Below are 21,408 nucleotides of genomic sequence, written 5' to 3'. Positions count from 1 at the left end.
AGCCAGGAACAACTGGCTGCAAAAAATTTTTTTTTACCAGTTTATTTTTCAGCACTCTTTCTCCTTCCATGTTTTTTCGAGGCGCCTCATGTTTAAAGAGCTACTCTATAAGGGCTTTAACCATGTTCTGGAGTACCCTGTATGTTCAGCAGTTAACTGAACTCCACCCAGCCTGTTTATCAGATCCTCACATCCACTAACAGACCTTCCTGACCTAATGAGAACATGGAAAACAGAAGTGTACGATAGATTAGCAATGACGCATTCATTCACTAAATCCTAAAGTCATATATCACAGGAAACATAATATAATCAGCGCTGGGTAAACCATCTGCTTGTTTGAACCCAACAGACTGATGAACAGGCTCCTGTCTGAGCAGCGACAGTTTGCCTCGCTGTTAGAGAAATGAGAGCGGCTCTGTGAGACACAGAGGTCTTGTGACTCAGCGATAAGAGCGTTGAGTCGGCAAAAGGTCACTCATCTAAGCCCACAAATTTACACAAACAAACAATTTCATGGCTACAAAGAAAACAAGACAGGCTTTGGAAATGTAACAAAATCCACCTACACCTGCACAGCTGCTGCTGAAAACCTTACATAAGAGGGTTGATTTTAGTTTTAACACATCAAATCAAAGTAAAAATATTATTCAACAAATGTGACAATTAAAGGAACAGTTCAACATTTTGGGAACGATATATTCACTTTCTCGTAGAGAGTTTGATACCACTCTTACGTCAGTACATTACAAGCTACAATAAGCAGCTAATTATCTAAGCACAAAAAGTAAAAACAGGTTGAGCTCTTGTTGTCAATGTGATGTTGCCAGGCAACCAGTGGAGAAACAGGAAGTTTTTACACTTAGGTTTGTGTATGGATTAAACAAACAAAATATGACTTGTTCATTTTTCATATTTATAGATGTTGGTTGGCTGATTTTTTTTTTTACCTTCAGACAGAGCCAGGCTAGCTGTTTCCCCCTGTTCCCAGTCATTATGCTAAGCTAAGCTAACCAGTGTTTGTCTTTGTGTACCTTGCAAACATGAGAGCAGTATCGATCTTTTCATCTAACTCTTGGCAAGACAGCAAATAAGCTTATATCCCAAAATGTTAAACTTCCTCCTTAACAATTTGTGAGTATGTTGAAACACCCACAAATACATCCAAACTTACCTCTGTATGTCCCGGCAGTGTCGCTGTTTCAGATAATGAACTGACACCATTGCCACCGTTTTCATCTGCAATTGGAAAAAAAAAAGTTAATAAATATTTTTAAATATTTAAATAAATATAACATAATACCTTATGCAGTCAAAGAAGAATAGAAAATACAACAATCACATGTGCAGAAGTTGGCAGAATATTTATTTTGTCGCCAAACTTTAAATCTGTGTAGAATATGATTCATACGACTGTCAACAAACAACTTGTGCAATTATTGTCAGTTGTGTTAGTCATTATACAATATACACAATATCCCTTACAGTTTTATATTTAGTGTGTTTGATTTTGAGTATTAAATGTAACTGTCATGTCATATATTTTGTGTCTAATAAAGGGATAGTTCTGATTTTACGTATGTCTTTGCTTGCAGTTTGAGGGTGTGTTGATGGGTCACATAGTCAAGATGTGAGCTCAGTCAGTGGATGTCTACAGGATCAGTAAACAGAGGTAAATTCAACTGATCCAGAGCCTGATGGCTGGTCAAACTAAACTACACTGAACAAAAAACTTTTGATATTGCTCCCATTTTTCACAGGATAAGTTAAAGATCTCAGACTTTTTTATGCACTCAGTAGATATATTTCTCCAAACTTTTGGTCACAAAGTTGTTAAAATCCATGTTAGTGAGCACCTTGGGATGATCACAGTAAAAGGACACAACACAATGTCACAGATTTCCCATGTTTTGAGGGAGCGTGTCACTGGAATGCTGACTGCAGAGATGTCCATTAGAGCTGAATGTTCATTTCACTACCATAAAACATCTCCAATGTTGTTTCCGTTAATTTGGCAGTACATCCAACCAGCCTCACAACCACAGACCATGTGTAACCACACCAGGGCCCCCACGTCCAGCGTCTTCACCTGCAAAATCATCAGAGACCATCCACCTGAACAGCTGATGCAACAATTGGTTTGCACAACTGAAGAATTTCTGCAGAAAAAAAACTAAAGATCTTTGACTTTAACAGTGAAAAATGAGAGAAAAAACAAGTGTTCTGATTAAATTATTGTTCGGTATACACATAGCAATGTATGTGTTTTTTGCAAGAGAAAAAGTCAACCTTTTAATCATCTGTTCCAGCTTCCTGTTTACATGCACCCACACCCAACAAAGGAAAAAATAGCTCCAAAAATAGTGTCGTCTTTAGAATTTCATATAAGCTTGTTTAAATATTTTAGAAAAAAGTGTTATCTAACAAGCAGACAGTATAGTCTCAAACACTGTAGCAACAGAGTGGGTTTCCTCTTTACTTATCCCATCTACATCCAGTAATTTGTCTAAGCTTGGTTAAGCTATAAGCTCTGTTTGTATCCATGCAGGGTACGTGGTGTACAGGATAACAAGGTTCACTCAAAGCAAGATGACTGTCCCTTTAAGAGTAATGAGCTGGCCAATTATTGTTATGGCCGCACACACATCTTAATTTCACAAAGGCCCAATAAAAATCCTACAGTCTCCTGGCAACATCAGCAGATACAGACTCCTGCCATATTGGTGAGCACTAATAGGAGCTGAGATACAGAGATGAGGGACACAAAGGCAGCGGCACATACACTCTCCTCTTCATCTCTACTACAATGACACAACATTCCTGCACTGCCTCCCTCTCCCTACACTCTGGCGGAGGGAATGTGCTCATGTGGCATTGCTCCGCATGCTGCTTGCTCCCCTATTATTCCTGAATGGTGGGAAAGCGGCACTTCCTGTGGGGGAGGCTGGAACATGCGTGGAGACATCAGTAAGGGGGAGGGGCCCAGGGGGCTGGCGTTGCTGCTGTACCAGAAGTCTTACTCACCCACCCCCCCCTCTAAATGAAGCACATACAGCACACAAAGGACACGATCTCCAGCTTCCTTCAGCGTAAACTCTCTGATTAGACACAGTGATGTGACAGACAGCAGTGTGAGCCAATGAGAGCAGGACTGTGGTGTCTCCATGTGGAAGCTCAATGATAGGGCTGAAGACTCACCAGAAAAGAATGAAAATAAGCCATCAGTAAGACGACGGGAATCCCTGAGGTGTACAAAGGCCAAATGACAGAGTATGATTATCCCAGTTGACTCGTGGGAAGCCTTGTTGGCTGTGCAGCTGATATTTTTCTTTAATCTTAGCAGCCTTTTTTCTCTTTCCTTTTTAGTCTCACTTTTTTTTGGTCATGCTCCAACTGTGCGCAGCCAGTTATCAGAGCCTGGCTTGAGCAAATAGAAGCAAAGGCCAGCAGTGTGTTACAACTACTTCCACAGAGAGATGAATCAGTGGAGTAATGGGTCATCTGCGCAGTGTAGCCTGTCCTTTGTAGACCTGAGCAGCAATGGTGGACTACAGCGCAGACACAGTGACTGGCACAGATGGGTATAAATGTTGAAAATAACTATAGTATATATCTATGTATATTTTTTCACGCCTCAGCTGCTGTATATTTACAGTACCTGAGATATTCTAATGTGAACATGCCCACAATCAGAACGCCAACTTACTGACAAAATAAGCCTCTTTTAAACACCACCTAACATTTGGAACTAGTGTCCCATGGTCAGCTGCTGCAGAGCTCCATGATGTGGCCGCCACAGAAATGTCAAAGCTCTGATTTTATGGCCCCGTTTACAGCTTGTATTAATGTGCCCGGGGTGATCAGGTCACATGCTGACAGCTTTAAGTACAGGTGTGAGTGCACCAAATTCATCCTGAATGCTTATTGAGCTCTGATCACTTAGACCCTATTCAGAGAGGGTCTGGGCCACAAATGGACACATTTTTCCAGCAGTGTGTACGCCTACATGTCCTGGGCCATCCTGAAGGAGCGCCTACTCAGCTGATGTCCTTGCTTGTCTGACACCCAACCAGAAAAGAAAATATCCTGTTGGTGCCGTTACACGGATGCAGAACTGAAGGACAGTCTCAGGAGCAGTCTCAGGAGCCACTCTCCTCTCAGCGAATGGTCAGTTCATCTGCCCGGTTAGCATGAGCTAACACAGCAGTGGCAGTAGCTGTTAAGTGGTCCCAACAGAGTCACACCAATAGGGAAACGGCTCAACTCTGTTGTTAAACCCATAAATAACTGTCAGATGATGTCAGCCATGTGATTCTAACAGTTAGCCCTGTTATTGAACTCACACTCCCACAACAGTAGTCACCTTGGGGTGCTTGTCTCATAATAGAAAGCAAAGTGCAAAGCCCTACAATTAAAGGAGATTTTATTCATTTTAAATAGTAAAAACTGTGTGTATATAGCACAACAACTAGCTTGTTTCTTTACATATAAAGCGGGGAAGTGAGATCTAATCATAAGTAGTCACTTGAGCCATATTGTCAGGTGTGAACCGATCAGATATAGAGCTGTCAATACCAGCTGTAAACAGGCTAAATGAATAGCATGGGTGTGATGTACCCCTTTCTCTTTGCTCCTGATGCTGTCTTACTATGAGATATAGAGACGTTTTACATTGTTTTGTAGGGATTCCAACTAACTAACTTGTGAATGTGACAGACAACTTAGTAACAGAAATGTCTTAAATAAAGCCACCAAAACTGGAACAGACCTGTGCAAAACCATGCATGAGGAAACAAGAACCGTAAACCCTTGTAGTTTTCCAAGGATGCAATCAACTTGTCTCTTTTCCTAAATGCCCTAATTCTATCCAGAGACACATGCAAAACACATGCAAGCCCAACCATTGCTGTTCTGTAGAACAGAGTGGGAGATGGATGGCTACAAGATTCATAGGTAGACATGAGATGATCACCTTTAAAGAGGACTTCTTTGCACTTCTGTAAAGATGAGGGCATATGAGAGACATAAGAGTGGTCAAAATTGAAGCAGCAGAGGCTTTAATATGCTGGTATGATGCTCAATCTCTGGAGCAGGTCAAGCTCCCCTCTTAGGTCAAGCCCACTGGGAATTATGTTTCCAAGACAACAGGTACATAATTGCTGCTTCACGTTCACTAGCCAGAGCACTGAAGGCAAGTGAATAGTGATTAGACGGGAACTGCCCATTGGTCCGACAGCCCATTGGTCCGACATCCCATTGTTCCGACCATATTAAACCCATTGTTCCGAAGTCCGTTCCGAAATCATCATGATGCCCTGTGGTTAAGGTCTGGTTAGGTTTAGGCACAAAAACCACTTGGTTAGGGTCAGGAAAAGATCATGGTGTGGGTTAAAATGAAAAAGAAAGTGGCAAACACATAAGCTGTGAGCCTGCTCCGCCTCAAGCCTTTCCCAGCTGACCCAGAGCCGGTAACGGCGCACCATCAAGGTAGAAATATGCCCGCCGGGAGCCATTCAGCACCGCGGACAGTCGGACTAATGGGATGTCGGACCAATGGGCTGTCGGACCAATGACATGGACCCGATTAGACAATTTTCTCTCACTCTAAATAATTAAAGAAATCAGTGGCCTCCAGTATCACAGAATGGAGGGTCACTCGTGCCAATATATATCACTTCCTAGAGGCATGTGCTCATCATGCAGAGAGAGAAGCAACAGAGGCTTTGCATTCTTTCTCAACCCAAGCAAATCCTCTATTCCCCAGCCGAATCACACCAAAACCGAATTCATGACAGCCTGATGAGGTTACCAATCTCGATGATTGCCTCAGAACATTAAATCCACCTCTAATTCCACGTGTGGCCCCCATGAGACGCACATTTAGTGCTCCACAGTTTCATTTTACATGCCAGCATGTGTAACTGGTAGGAGAGCGGCCGCCTTCAGTGTATCCCAAAGTGAGTCATCAAAACAAATGTTATGAAAGGGAACCTACATCTCTCCATCAGGGTCTAGTATTTGTCTAACGAGAAGATGTGAAATGATATCTCAGCCACCCATGCACTCACTTTCCCACACAGACAAGCACATAATACATAATACATAATGCAGATTTTTCAATACCAATAAAACCATCATAATCTTCTTGTTTGATACTAGACAGGCTGAAAGCACCTGTACACCAGCACTGGTAGAAGGTACCTCAGCAGGTTACTGTACATAAGTACAATTTTGAGTAGAGCTGAAACGTTCCTAGACAAACTTGAATCACTGAAAATCATGAATGCAAATGATCTGCATCAAATCTTTGTTTGATAGATAACTATATACAGTGCACTGTGTTATTACTGTTGCACTGTGGACATATGACGAGAAGAAAATGCCTCATAAGTCAAAATTACGCACCCGTGCTCAAAACGAGTGCCATAGCGCAGCTTGCAAAACACTGAAGACAGAGACGATGTCAAAGTTTGGGATCATTTCAACATGAAACAAAATGGAAACTCTAATGTTATAGAGTGTGTATATTGTAAAACCAAACTAGCTTCATGCAATAGCAAAACATCAGTACTCCAGCATCTCAATGGAAAGCACCCAGTCAATGGAGCAGACCAGACACAAGGTAGGAGCACCCGCAGCTCCCCACTCATATGTCAGCAGAAGTCTGCAACGCGAAACCTGGGGACCCCCACCGGTGTGCCAAACACCGTTCAGCTGCACAAAATGCCCACACTGCAGTGACACAGAGCTGTAAGGAAAGAGATCCCCTTCTAAGAACGTAGCTAAATCAATATGGTGGCTGGTCAGGCTTTCACAGTTTGACTGCAGCATTTTATTTTCTGTGTTTATTTTCTAGAGTAAAACTTTATGTTAGCTAATTTAGGGCATAACCATAAACCAATTAGTTTTTGATTTTAAAAAAACAGTCTTATTTTCTCCTTTCAATATTTACAATTGCTCTTTAATAAAGCAAAAGTATTTATTTTCTGACCACTGAATTATTCGATGGATGAACTGGTTGAATATTTAATTGCTAAAATAATCAATTATATCAGCACTAATTTTTAGGTGACTGTATTTTGCTTGAGTTCTTCCATTTATTTCTAACTTAATACTTTCTCCACTGGTTTTCAGCAGTTTTTATAAGACAGATAATTACTTTAATGATACAAACTGTACATGTAAAATTATGACATACTTACAAAATATAATGCAGCTATAAATTAAACTTAACCTAAATGCATCAGTAATAAAAATCAAACAATACTGGCTCATAAAGCACTCTGTCAGGGGCCATTCAGTTGCCTAATGAGTTCTTTAACTTTTGATCCTTTAAGTACCTTCTTCCCTTAAAACTTTTGTACTTTCACTTGGACTTTTACTTGTAATGGAGTATGTTCATCATGTGGTATTGCCGCTACTTTTGCTTAAGTCAAAGAAATCAGTACTTTTCCCAGCTGTGCACATGTATGACTGACACTATAGGAATAGGTGATATAGATCAGATACTGCATGATGGCATATGTTAACTGTGTATTGTGATATTGACATAATAATGTAATATTGTGTATCTTCTGAGAAGCAAACAGTGAGTAACTGTTTGTGGATAAAATAACCAGACAGAATTGTCCTTTTTTTTGCAAATCAAGAAAAGTAAATAGCTTAAAGATCAAGGTCCTTCATCACATTGATAAAAACATCTTGTGAAAATCCAATATTGACATAAAGCTGTCCTGCACATTGATTTGCAACATTGCAGACAATGGCATGATGCAGCCACATATATTACACTGAAGAGAAAGCTATCACAGTATAAACAGTAAAGCAAATGATTTGGTTGACAAATGTATATCACCTCACGGTATACATTTTCAAATCAACCCTAACTGACCTGATTTCCATGTGCACGTGCCTCACTACAGTATATGCTTACACAGTATATGTGTGCATGCATCAGTGCAGATTTGACACTCCAGCCATGAACACAAGGCACAACGCGCTTAGCTGCCAGGCTCTGCAGATGCAATCAGAAGCTGAGACGGAGGCTGAAAGAGCACACGGACACACGGACATCTGGGTCTGATTAGCACACAAACCGGAAAGCAGAGTTAACAGAACAGAAACAGAGATGTAGACTTAAAGTGATATGGAGGTCGGCATGATAAAAGAGCGAGTGGAGGAAAAGAGAAAAACCAGAGGGTGATGATGATGAGAGGGCGGACAGACAGGCGTCACATAAAGCCTCTGATCTGCCCGTACCTGAGTGCAGGTTTATCCTGAATGCGGTCAACACTGCAATACCATCTTCAAAAGACAGATAGAGACAGGTTAGTATCAAACTGTAGGTCAGGAGAGGTGAACAAGCATGCTTACAGAGTGCTGAGACACAGAGTGACTGCAGAATCTACTAAGGTGTCTCACAGTGTTAAACAGACCCAAGGGCCTACTTACACTAACACTAGTGTACACTAGAAAATAAACAACATGAATGCTCAGCAAAACACTTTTATCCCTTGTGGCGATCAGATCAGGGCTTCCATCTGTAGATCAGCATCTATACAAGCTGCGATGATAACCTGAAAATAATGCATTGGGTAATGTAAATTTGATTCAATAACCAACCAAACTGTTTTTAAACTATGACTCAAGCCGCCTGTGTGGGCGCCTACTGTCTGAAAAAAACATTAACAGCTCTTGTGTAGCTCTCCCACAAGGCTGGCACTCAGCTACAGCGCCCTGCTTACTACTCTCGAACAGATACACTTCAGATCATTGCTTTGCTTTGCACTTCAGCAAGTGCAAACCACAACCACCACTCTGGATTACGATGACATAAACCTTTTCTCGAGGGAAGTGATACAAACACGTCGCAGATTGCCCAACAACTTCCCTCTAAGCAGGAGTTAGTGCCAGATGGATTGCATGTAGCTGTGTATGAAATATTGATGTGATAGAGCAGGTTAGTACTCAAGTTTAAATGCAATGGATCAAAGGGAAAGTCATCCACGGTACAGTCTGAGACAAGTTGAGTGTCTCTTTTGATTATCACCATGGGTAAGTCAAATCTGGCAGGCACTCACATATGTTAACATAAAGCAGGAGACTGAAATATTACATTTTATAGCAAAACACACGAGTGACGAATCCTGAGTGTGTATGCCATCATACAGTGAAACCACAACATCCTGAGCTCAAACCGGGCCTAGGCCTTCTATGACAAGACATCCTCTCTATCTCTCGCCCCACGTTTCCTGTCAAGTTAGCTACGTTTATACAAAAAGGAAAATTTAGAAACTTCTCCAGTTATTAGTAGAGTCCTGGAGTGAAAATGTGAGGCAGGAAAATTGTGGACTCCTGCTTGCTAAGAGTTAAAAAGTTAATAACTAAAACTGTAGTTTTCAAAGTTACTTTTTTGGTCTTGGAAATAAGCAGTTGACAAAAAACATCACCTCGAAGTCTGTTTCGTAGCTGTTCTGAGGCTTTCAATCATCCTAGCTCGCAACAGACGTCAATATGATGTCAGAGAGACGATGGACTTTTGCTTTGGACAGACATTAAATTTTGGTTAGAATGAAAATCAGGTTGACGATAATTTAAATATCCTAACAACGTTAGAATTTTACATTGTGTGGATATTAACATCATAGAGGTTTGCACCTTATGCCAAGATAACACTAGCATGAGACTTTTGGACGACGTTGGATTTTGGTTTCTTCACAGCACAACTTAAAACCAACAAAAGATCAACTTCATCTGTCGTCAGTATTCTGCATCAATTGACGTTGGCATTAGACATTGAATCCTGACATTGAATTTTGGTCACCCGCTGTCACAACTACATTGTTGGCCGGCTGGGATATGACACGACCTTCAACAGCAAACATTGTTCTGGAACAGTAAATGATCAAATTTCCATTTCTCTCTAAGCGATTCAAGGACTTCTTGTCCATGCTTGGCTGAAAAATAACCTTAAAATTACATTTGACTCAGCTCGGCAAACTCCATCTGCTGATAAGGATCATGCGACATGATTGACAGGCCCAGAGCAGCTACTAAATGGACCTTTAGATGAAATAAACTGATCAAAATGTTATTGTAAAATAATACAATACAGTACCGACAGAACAATCTCCACTCAAGGCCTGTTGTTGGCACATATGAACACTATGAGTCATGAATAGTTGGGAAAGAAAACCATTGATAAAGCAACAACATCATCCTCTGTTCTGAGTTATGTTTAAGTGTTGGTATCAGGATTGTTTTGCCATGAGGAATACTAGTTTCCTTTCTTATCATCAGGATATTGCAGCCCCAAAGGGGAGAGTTCCTGACAATTCCCGGAAACAAGTGTTTAAACGAAAGGTCATGTGTGGGGTAGAGGGGATAATGTAATATCCTCATTAGACACAACATAACATGAAATACCATGTTCTGATATTTTTGAGCCGTATTTGAGAAAAGAGTTCCCAAGGAGCACCTGTTAACACGGATTTGGACACAGAGACTTGCACTCTCGCTTGCATGATACCTTTGATCGGGTTGTTTAGTTCCAATGTTCATGTAAGATGACAACCTAAGTATTCTTGTTTCTGTCATATCATTTGCCTTGTAGCCAGATACGGCAACTTTTATTAAGAGATAGAGTACTGTACTCTCTGTAAAAAACATGGTTCATATGGGCACAGCTGTTCTATAAACAGCTCACATACATAAAACATGGTTTAATGGCCCAAGAGTGTGTTTGTTTTCTCTCAAAGTGTTTCTCGTCCATGTACCAAAAGGCCAGGCAAATATGGGCCAAGACCAAGGGGAGGCATGTGGAAACCATGTTCTAAAATTAGACCACAACATTTTGTTTTTATCTAAAAAAAAAAAAAAAAGTCTGAAAAAGCTCATTATGTTCTAACTAAAACAGCCCAAACAGTTGTACTGCAGTTGTCCTCTACTTTGTTGAGAAGAAATCACGGTTGCCTTCCTTGTCTTATTTAGTATCATGCCTCCATCAAGGAGATAATGCAATCACAAGGCCTGTTTCCATAGCAACTCTTTGGCTCTGTTTCACCTCTGACTGGAAGATGACTTCATCGGCCATGGCTGCAGAGAGCAGAGTGGAATCACCTTAAATGGAAGCAAACCCCTTAAAATATGCATTATTACTATTAAGAGCACTGAGAGTCATTTGATAAGAGTTACTGCCTGACTCTCCTCGATAGCTTTGAGACCAATTAAAAAGATTAACTGAATTAAGATGACACCAAGTGCCTGCATCATTGTATATCATGTCACAGTGCATGTGGCGCTCATCCAGTAGTCAGTTGTGACCGTCTATAAATCAGTGTTTGAGCAGCTGTGAACGAGGTAATACACTCTGAACACACAGATATACAGAGGTGAGGACAGACCCCTTTTTCTTCTCTGGTCACACGTGGCTGTTGGTCAGCCCTGATAAGAGCCTGAATAAAGCCTTTGCAGAAAGAGAGCAGTCTATTAACCCACAGCTTTCCTGAGATAAAGAGGCACGTGTCTTTAGTTACAGCTTGCTAATGAACACAATAAAGAGTGTGGGATTTACAAATGGAAAGGGTCTGACTGGAATTTTATTATGTTACTCAACACACGCAAGATGAATGCTGCGGAATACATTACCTTTATTTTTCATCACCCTTTAATGGTCTTTCAGTCATGCAGTGTCATGGGTGCTACTGATTTCATCCACCTCAGATAGATGTATGCAGGTTTACGAACAAGTGAGTTTGCTATTATAACATAACGTAGCTACAGATTTTGAACACACATAAGCTGACATGTTTTTATCTTGTTCTTGTTATTTCGTTGTATGCCTACACCATAAAGCAGTGGTTCCCAACTGGTGGGTCCCAGTCCAAAAGTGGGTCCTGAGTCCATTCTAAATGGACAACAAGTGACTTGCGAACATGTCAGGTTTGTAAAAACACACTTTATTTTGAAGTATAGTGAATTTCCGGCACAGAACTTTTACTCTGAAGTGCTGTTTCATGTTGCAGGGTGAGTGACTAAAGCTTAGTTCACATTACACGATTTTCACTGCGATTTTGACGTCGCAGAGGATCTTGAGAGCCACCTTGGGTCACAGGTGAGTCGGCAGATAGTCTGCCACAACGAGTCCTCATGTGTGAACAAGCCTACGAGCAAGTCGCCCCCTCGTCTGCGTCTGGGACTGGATATCTGGCATACTAGAAAACTGGAGAAGTCTGACACGACTGACAAAGAGCATCAGCCAATTAGAGGTGGGATACGTCCCATAAGAAATGTGAGGAGGACAAGCGGCAGGGTTGCCAGGTCCACTTATTAGCCGCAACTTTGGGCTTTTTTTAAGTCGCTTTCAAGTATTGGTAGTCGGAAGTTGCATTTTTTTGGGCTTGTTTCTAAAGTGGAGTTGCTTATTTGGGCTTGCTCTCTAAACGTTACCTTTCTCTATATATCTGTAGCTTCTTTTGGGCTTGTTTCCATAGCCCTGGTTGCTTGTTTCTCTCCCAAGATCTGGCAACACTGACAAGCTGGCAAGCAACAACAACAATGGCAGCGTCCATAGGATCATGGGGAGCGCGATGTGTTTGGATCCAGGCCCTGGAGGCAGATCTGATTCAACACTGGGAAGAATATCCATGCCTTTACGATGTGTTGTCTCCAAGTTAAACACGTAGTTTGGTGACGTCACCGCATTATCTGGGGCTCTGTTGGCAAGGGCTCGTTGGAGAAATCACTGCGACACAAAATCAGAGTGAAAATCGTGTAATGTGAACTAGGCTTAACAGACAGCTACTTGACAGAGAGAGCAAACTAGCTCAACAACATGGCCAAACACAAGTATGACACTGAATAGATTAAACTGTGTGGACGTTGAACTGATGACGAAGGAAAATCTGGACCCTGTGGCTGAACCAGTTGGGAGCCACTACCATAAATTGTCCAATGTTACATTTTTGTCAAGTTAAAGGTCTAGTGTGTACGATTAAGTGCCATCTCTTCTTCTCTTCTCCCAACTCTTAGGGCTCATTTATGCTCAACATTGGATACGGAGATTGACGGAGGCCTGTGTTCATTTTGTCTGTATTTGTGTGCACTTTCTGAAAGCTTACAGGTCCTTTGAAACGGAGCAGTACCACGGGAGATAGTGGGAACACTCCTGCGTAGTTCAAGCAAGATACATCTGTAGGAGATGATGGGGATGTTTAAAAAATGGTGGAACGGAATAAGTCACTAATATAGTAACAAGAATTCTCCGCCCACGTCGGGATGTATATAATGGCCGCACAGACCACCGCCATCTACAGTGCTGCCTCGGTTTAAAGGTACTGATATATCAATTTTCGTACATAAAGGGAGTATAAATGAGCCTTTAGGAGAACTATGATGGCAGATGCGAAAATGCGAATGGCCCTGCCTAGAGCTAATGTTTGATTTGTCCTTTCTAGGCTACTGTAGAACAACAGGACTCTGTGGAAGACGACCCGCTCCGTATGTAGACATAAACAGCTCATTCTAAGGTAATAAAAGCACAATAATTCTTATTTTTGATTAGAAACTAATTGTTACTAGCTCACCCTTTTCCCCTGTAAGGGTGGTGGCCTTGTGGGTAACCTTTGAGGGTGTGACGTGCTTCATTGCGTGTGTGGTGGGAAGCTGCTTTCTTGGGGTGTCATGGTGAAGAGACGATGATAGTTAGCAGTGTCTAGATAAGCTCAGGGCTGCTGTTAAACCTCATGAGAAGGCCATGTTTGTTGTTTTGTGGTGAAGACTGCAATGAAGCCACTGTTGATGAACGGCACCCGAACGCCTTACCATCCTTCCTTCTGCAGAGTGGTCCGAACCACTAGAAGCTAGTCACCAGCTAATAACGAGCCAAGCTAAGGCAGCGTGTTCCCAACTACGTTTCGGAGCCGGTAAGCTGTCACTGAGAGAGGTAACATAGCTCTGATTATTATAAAGCATTTTTGCAAATAGATGCACCTGAATAGCGAACCTCTAAAATATCAGAAGACCTTTCAAAAATAGCAGATTTACTCAAATGCATTTCTTAAAGAAGTCATCAAGAGTACAAAAGAATTTGCCTGAGACCAGATCTTGGAATCTGCCCACTGCATTGAGCTGACTGATAAGGATGTAAACGTACAGTGATGAGTTGACCATTCTGTCTGATATTGAGCAACAGAAAAAAGGTAAAGCAGTAATTTTAGACTGTTAATACAATGATCATTGGCTCTAACAGCTAATAACAAAAACATTTAAAAAGCTTGACATTAGTTTTTCCCTTTAGAATCAATTTCCTCAGATCACATTAATAAAAGTGCTGCAACTCCATCTAAATGTATTAACTGTTTACAAAGTTCTCAGATGCACTTAATGTGTTACATCATAATGAGGCTTAAAGGTGCATTTGGGTTTATTCTCTAATTGATGGTCCATTAACAATGATGATTCTACGAATAACTTTTGGGACTGAATGCAAAGTTTAGTCTCTCATCCTGTGAGTCATCTTCATTGGAATACAGTCCTGCTCTTATCACAAGAACACCAGACCTTTCCAATGCAGGGGACAAGCAGGGGCCAAAAGATACAGTCAGTCAATGCACGCCATGCATTTAGTATATCTTAAGAGTATCCCCAATGCTTGCTTTGCTTTTCATGTTATGGATTCTCAATCAGCAAGTTTCTGATGGAAACCACAATGTCTCCTGACCAATCTGACATACTGGACTTCTACAGGCATCAGCACTTCAGCCCTTCGCTTTGAATATGATAAGTTTTCCGCTGCACATTTGAATTTAGAGTTTAAAATGTCAGTGAGAGGACATGACAGGTTATAATGAGGACTTTTAGTCCCTGCGATAAGTGAGACGTGGATTATATAAACAGGGATTCGGGACATTAAACCAGTGTGTTAGCACATTGTCTCAGAGCCATTACTTTATAACTGTACATCACACTAATCTGCCTCATTGAAAATGCAGGTAAAAACAAGTTTTTTTTTAGATCCATGCATTGTTGATTAGATCTTTTTAGTGAGCCTAACATTAGAGCAATTAGCCTTTGACCACAGCGATCCATTAAGTGGCCGTTTCCATTTGTAAACACTTACTTTCCTGTCTGTGTAACTGTTGATATAAGACACATCAAATATCAGAACACAACCACTTGTTTCCTGGCTATGAAAAAAAAACCCTGCTCATTAACAGACTGAATTGTCTTTTAGCATATACAGTAGGTTGATTGGAAGTGTGAACTCTGTTTTCCTCAGTTTATAGGCTGTGTTGTGTAATAACGCCACTGAGGCAATGTCATCCTCACAAAGTGTGGAGCTTTAGAGACATTATGCAGGACTCTGAAGACCACAGCCCGCCATTATTATGACATATGGAGCTCTGTGGAAGTGGAAACTATTCATCTCTACTCATTTCCTAGCGTCCGCTGAGATTACTGTACAACAAATAATGGCTAGTTTCATCACGCTAATGGCTGAAAGCAAATCAGTGACCGGGTGAACTGTCAAGACCGTTAACCTCCAGATGGACTCTGGTGACCAAGCTGTCTGAAACCACAAACTGAGAATGGTTGAGAGTCAGTGAGGCCTGACTGTGTCGGAGGACGTAATCCAATTAGATATGGACACACACAAGAAGCTTGACAGGTAGCAGAGAGGAAGAAAAATTGATTTGTTTACTCACATGCTTCACGCAAGAGCATTTTGTCCTTAACTTAATTTGAGTTTTAAATAAAATATGAGAGATGCTTAAGCCAGGATACTCTGCTACAGTGATGATGGCTGATGGGTGTGAATTTACTTAACCTAGAACCCAAAAAATGTGGATTAAATCTGCTCAAGTTTTGAAAATACCTGCCAGTATTAAGGAACATTCCTGCAGTGCAAATCAAAAGGCTAAAACCCCTCCGAAAATACACACACATGCCCAGTCAAACTCCCTCCAGGTTTGTTTTGATCTGTTTCCCCTCTGGCATGTCACAGGATCACTACTAACTTGCTGTAAAATGTCCCAGACATGAACTAGAATAAACTCCTTTGTGTGTTAAAGTGGTTTTTCTTTTAATTGTGGGTCTGTCCTCGTGCTATAAAGCATTTAGTGAGAGTTGACAGCCCTGACCTCCTGACTGAGATGACTCTAATTAATCCAAATCCTCCCCAAACTCTACCTCTTTCTAGCCATGCATGACGTAATTGCGCACAGTCTGAGTGCTGAGAGCAGCCAAACTGACACCAAGGCCATAACTTCAAAAAGAAAGTTAATAATACGCCTTATTAAAAGTTCATTTAAGCAAAACATATAACCAAATATATGTAAGAGTGTCACTCAGACTTTATTTTGTATTTTAAATGCTTTGCCACACGCACTAAAATGACTATAACTCATTTTATTGTTTTCTATAAAGGCTCTCTAGAGGCTTTTATTTTGACATGATGATACATTCTTCAAAAGCAGATTTTAATTAGATTACCATGTCTTTAAGGATAAGGATTACAGCTTAACCACCTACTGTAATGTGTTTATTTGCCGGGGTAGTAGCTGAGCAGTAGAAGTAACACAGCCTTTATAATAATTATTATCATCTGATCATCAGAAACCTCCTCGTGACTGCCACACGCTGCTGCTTAAGGTTAATGAATGCGTATTAATGTCATTACCTCCGGTCTGTGAATCCGTCGTGCTCTGCAGCTCGATCAAAGTTTCATCTTTGGCTTTTCCCGTTATTCGTCTCATACTGTAGCGGTGTTATTCTGCAGGCTTCAGCTCCTCAGAGAAGTGTGGCAGCAGGGCAGAGAGAGGATGCCGCTGTGATCCGTCTCAATGAAGACTCCACCATCCAAAGCATCGGCTGATCACAATGAGGAAATCAATGAGGCCGATTCAGATCAATGGACAAAGAAGGGATCTTTTTTTTTTACATTATGATCGATCCTCAGTGAAACTGTACCCTGCTGGGTCCCTGGCGCTACCCGAGAAAGGCAGGCACACATAAAGGGGAGTGGCGTGAGGGTTTTTCTCGTCGGCATAACGGTGTGTGTGCGTGTGCGTGTGTGTGTGTGTGTGTGTGTGTGTGTATGAGAGAGAGAGAGAGAGAGTGTGAGGGAGAGGAAAGTGGAGAATGTTTTAATCTCTAAAGCAGCACATTGCAGTGAAGAAAGGTTTGTGAGTCGTCTTGATGTGGTAAAATAACAGCAAGAGAAGCTCACCTGTGTGACCTTAAATACAATTTAAATAGAAGGAAGTGACAGTGAGATTGAAGTCACTGATAGGATGGGGACACCTTGTGGCCAATTCTAATATTGCACATATGTAGGCCCTTCATATACATATATATATATACTTTATTAATCCCTGAGGGGAAATTCAATTTTTTCACTCTGTTGTCAATTACACACACAGGTCCAAACACACACATGCACAAACTGGACCTATACATGCACTAAGTGGAGAGATGTCAGAGTGGGCTGCCCATGGCAGGCACTCCGAGCGGTTGGGGGTTCGGTGCCTTGCTCAGGGGCACCTCGGCAGTGCCCAGGGGGTGAACTGGCGCCTCTCCAGCTACCAGTCCACGCTTCACATTTTGGTCCGGACGGGGACTTGAACAGGCGACCCTCCGGTTCCCAACCCAAGTCCCTATGGACTGAGCCACTGCCGCCCCATTTAATGCTACGTATCTTATTTTATTGTATTGTAACTATAATATAGGGTCAACACAGTACAAACTATTATGCCCCTCATGCACACACACGTACACACACACACACACACACACGCATATCAACTTACACATCACATACTCACATTTTCTGCTCTTAAATGGATAATGTTATTGCTGTTCTTTTGTTGTTGCAGTCTAACATATTTTGCAATTAGTAGTTTGTTTTCACTCGTGTTATTTTTGTGTTCTTAATAACTTTGTGAAAATGTTATTAGGTGGAGGCTTCAAATGAGCCCTCTGGGTTTTTTGCCTCTCCCTGCACTGTATTTCATTGCTCATTTGTCTTGCCTTCTTTGTGTTTTAATTGTGCAAAAAAGAAAAATAACAACTATAAACCCAATATTCAAATATGCTCAAAAAGTTCCCCTCAGTACTAATAAAAAATATAAAGAAAAAAACATGCTACGATAGGAGACCACACACCTCTATCCTAATCAGAATCATTAGCAAACGTAATCATAGTCATAAATAAAGTTAACATATTGCCATTATTATTACTACTGGTTCAAGTATTACTGCAGTTCTGCGTGTGGTTTGTGCCAGTGCTATTATCCCAGCAGAAGCCCTGCTTGACTGCTGTGAGTAGGTACAATACATGCCAAACACTGTACTGTCTCTCTGTGCCATTACTTTCAAATGTATTAAAAAGTGGGAAACTAGGATATAATATGAGTGTCATTTTTGTAATGTGTTAGTACATCATGAAAAAGGTAATTAAAAGTCATTGTATAGTGTCATAAAAAAGTTTTTTAAAAGTAATTAAAAATATCAGAGTATAATTAAAAATGTCATAAAAACATCAGTGTGTGTGCACCTTTCCTGTGCAGCCCTCAATCATATGCTGGCTCCCTAAAATGGTCATTAAAACCTTGGAAACCTCTGATCAAAGATACTTGTTTTAAGATGCTCAAAAAGGGTCAGATTAGCTTTTAAGTTTCTCAAAGCAGAACCCCTCTAACTTAATATTTTACATGAATATTTTACATTAAGTTAGGGCCATAAACACCTACTTATGTTCTCTTTTATGTTTAATAGCCTGCGGTGTGACAGGAAAGTCGACTATTTCTTATTCCATTATTTTCATAAAGAGATATTGGTACCAATTTCCTGTGAGTTGTATCTGATGGGTTTATCGTTTAATTATAAGCCATTATTAAGAAGCATGTTTGGGTTGCCAGGCTGTAAAACAAAATCTCTGGCTGGTGTTTATCCTCCTCCTGCTGGACACTTTGCCCCTTCACTCTTTAGTTCAGTTCAGTCTTGATTGTCCTACATGGGAAATTCGGCTTGCAGCAAAACAAGACACGCTGACATCCATCAGGAAAACAGATACACATAAAAACCATAGATTAAAATAAATAACATTTAGAAAGAATGTCACACAATACTAACAAAAGTCAAACATATTACCGCAGGCAAAAAAATGGACACAACACGGGCAAACAAACACAGGTTGAAAATAATAAAATCATAGGACAATAAGACAGAGGTTGCCTTTTTGGTAACATAGTTGCTAGTGTGCAAATTAAGTGATTTTAATGCACTTTACTGTACACTTTAGTAATTGCTAATATTTGTATCTGCAGACATGATGGATAATTAGAAAGTGAGAAACTATTTATTTCATTTCATTTATTAATGACTTGACTATTAATCTCTCATCAGCAAGAGATTTTCCACAACCTGGCAACCAAAAAGATGCTTATATAAGTGACTTGTAACTGATCCCTAAAATAGATGATTCATTGTCCATTAATAAATACATTATTTTGCCCACAATTTCAAACCCATTATCAGTTATTTATTAGAAAGTAGCACAGCACATTTAATGTGTATTGTCTTGCAGATGCAGTTGAATCCAATAATTGTTTTGTCTCTTCCATTGTAAATCGTGGTAGGTGCATTAGAGTATACGACTGTCATGTACAACCACACCACAAACTGCAGCCTCAAAAATGGATCAATGAACTAGATAAGCTTTAAAATTATGACAGGGTTATTGTGCTGGATTCCATACAGTATACTGAACATCATATTATATCTATTCCATGTTAGTCACACTGCAATAAAACACATCAGATCATATTTTTTCCTATTAAAAATCACCATCATCACCGTCAACATAATCTCTCTGTCAGAACATCTCTGGGTTTGCACAGACCAGCTCAAGAACTCATAAACCACACTGTACCAATTACCAGAGGTTAATGGCAGGGCTGGCCTTTCTGGTTTCAAATGCCCCACTCAGCAGATTAAACAAATACCAACAAGGGCCTTAATTGGTGTACACTGTCGTCAACTAAAATCACAGCTGCTTGTTTCAGCTGATACTGAAGCTCTCTTTATCACTTAATGGAGGCACTGGCTACAAATCCCTGATTCCCTGAATAATAAACCAGTAGTAAAGAACACTGCAAAAAATATACACATAAAAGGAGTAAAATCCACCTATTATTTTCCAGCCTCACTCTCAGGGGTGAAAGACATAATTCAAAATCCTATTTGTAAAAGTACTGATGTATTATTAGCAAAACATAGTACTCATCATGCAGAAAACTGGCCCCTGTGAGTGGTAGGATATTAGTTAAACAACCTAAGACCTTTTACAACATTTATCCTGCAGAGCAAAATGTAGGGTACAATTTCCTTCTGGCGTGTAATGGAGAAGTATAAAGTAGCCTAGCATGAAATGGACACACTCAAATAGAGCACAGTACCTCAAAACAGTCTATTCCGTACTTACAGAAGTATGTAACTGCAGTATAGATGGTCTTTCCATAAAACTGGGCTGTCTCTTCAGTAGAAAGACAAAAATACCTTTGAAATTGGTGCTACATGACCAGAGAAAACCGAGAAAAAGAGCTGTAGCATTAGCTTTTACTCAAGAGGTAGTTAACCTACAACTACCAGAATGCACTGCGCCACAAGGGAAACGTTTGTCCACAGGAAACAATATGGCGGCCGGTTGGTAACCAACGTTACTGAATAAGAGTTAAAGGTAAGCTGATATATGTTTCTCTAGACATTTTAGGCGAAAAATAAACGACACAGTAACAGAACGTTGGTTTATATTTTATCAGCACTGCTTAGTTTCACAATTTGAATAACTGAGTAGTTTTAGCCTCCATTTTTACAATACAGGAAACAGGTTGGTGCCCGCTTCATGAATTCTTATATTACAACCGAACACTGCGCTAAAATATGTTTCTGAAGACATTTTAGTTGAGGTAAAGGCAATACAGTAACATAGCCTTGGTTTATATTCAGTTCTGCTTCGTTTATCTGCTTCTATACTTATTGTCCAGTGGTGGGGGCAGGCATATGAAAATGCAGTACATCTGTTCTACATGAGCTAGTGCCATTTATTTGAGTTGAACTGGGAGATGAGCAGAGAGATGTGGGTGCTGGTAAGATGGAGGGAAGTTTACCACAGTTCATTTACACATACTACCCATATTGATATGATGCAACGCTGCTTGACAATTGGTATCCTCAAAAGTATCATTTTAAGTAAATGCAGGGTGCTTTAATAGCCTAACACCCACTGGAGGATAGCACCAGTCTTTAGAAACTACTGAATGTACTTCAAGTCTTCCATAGTTTGTTAATGATACCGTAGCATGTGAATGCTGGGCTTTGGCATCACCCAACCAACACTTCAGCACTTCC

At 40.6% G+C, this 21,408-nt stretch overlaps 1 protein-coding gene across 3 annotated transcripts in view; it reads right to left on the bottom strand.

Moving 5' to 3' along the window:
• The window catches only part of ano5b (anoctamin 5b), a 40,125-nt gene extending 23,113 nt beyond the window's left edge, over positions 1–17,012 (bottom strand). The window contains exons 1-3 of one of the 3 annotated variants that reach the window (XM_050064778.1): positions 16,679–17,012; positions 8,260–8,304; positions 1,175–1,239 (exon numbers count right to left, since the gene is read on the bottom strand). In XM_050064778.1, the coding sequence (XP_049920735.1) occupies positions 1,175–1,239; positions 8,260–8,304; positions 16,679–16,754 (186 nt within the window). In that variant the 5' untranslated portion in view covers positions 16,755–17,012. Of the gene's footprint in view, positions 1–37; positions 160–1,174; positions 1,240–8,259; positions 8,305–16,678 lie in introns of those variants that run through there. The other 2 variants (XM_050064861.1, XM_050064947.1) reach the window with 2 other exon arrangements.
• Positions 17,013–21,408: the final 4,396 nt, after the last annotated feature.

This window comes from Epinephelus moara, chromosome 1, assembly GCF_006386435.1.
Source record: "Epinephelus moara isolate mb chromosome 1, YSFRI_EMoa_1.0, whole genome shotgun sequence".
NCBI classification, from domain to species: Eukaryota; Metazoa; Chordata; class Actinopteri; order Perciformes; family Serranidae; genus Epinephelus; species Epinephelus moara.
Note: the sequence above shows the minus strand (reverse complement) of the source record. Positions and strands in the feature narration are given on the sequence as shown.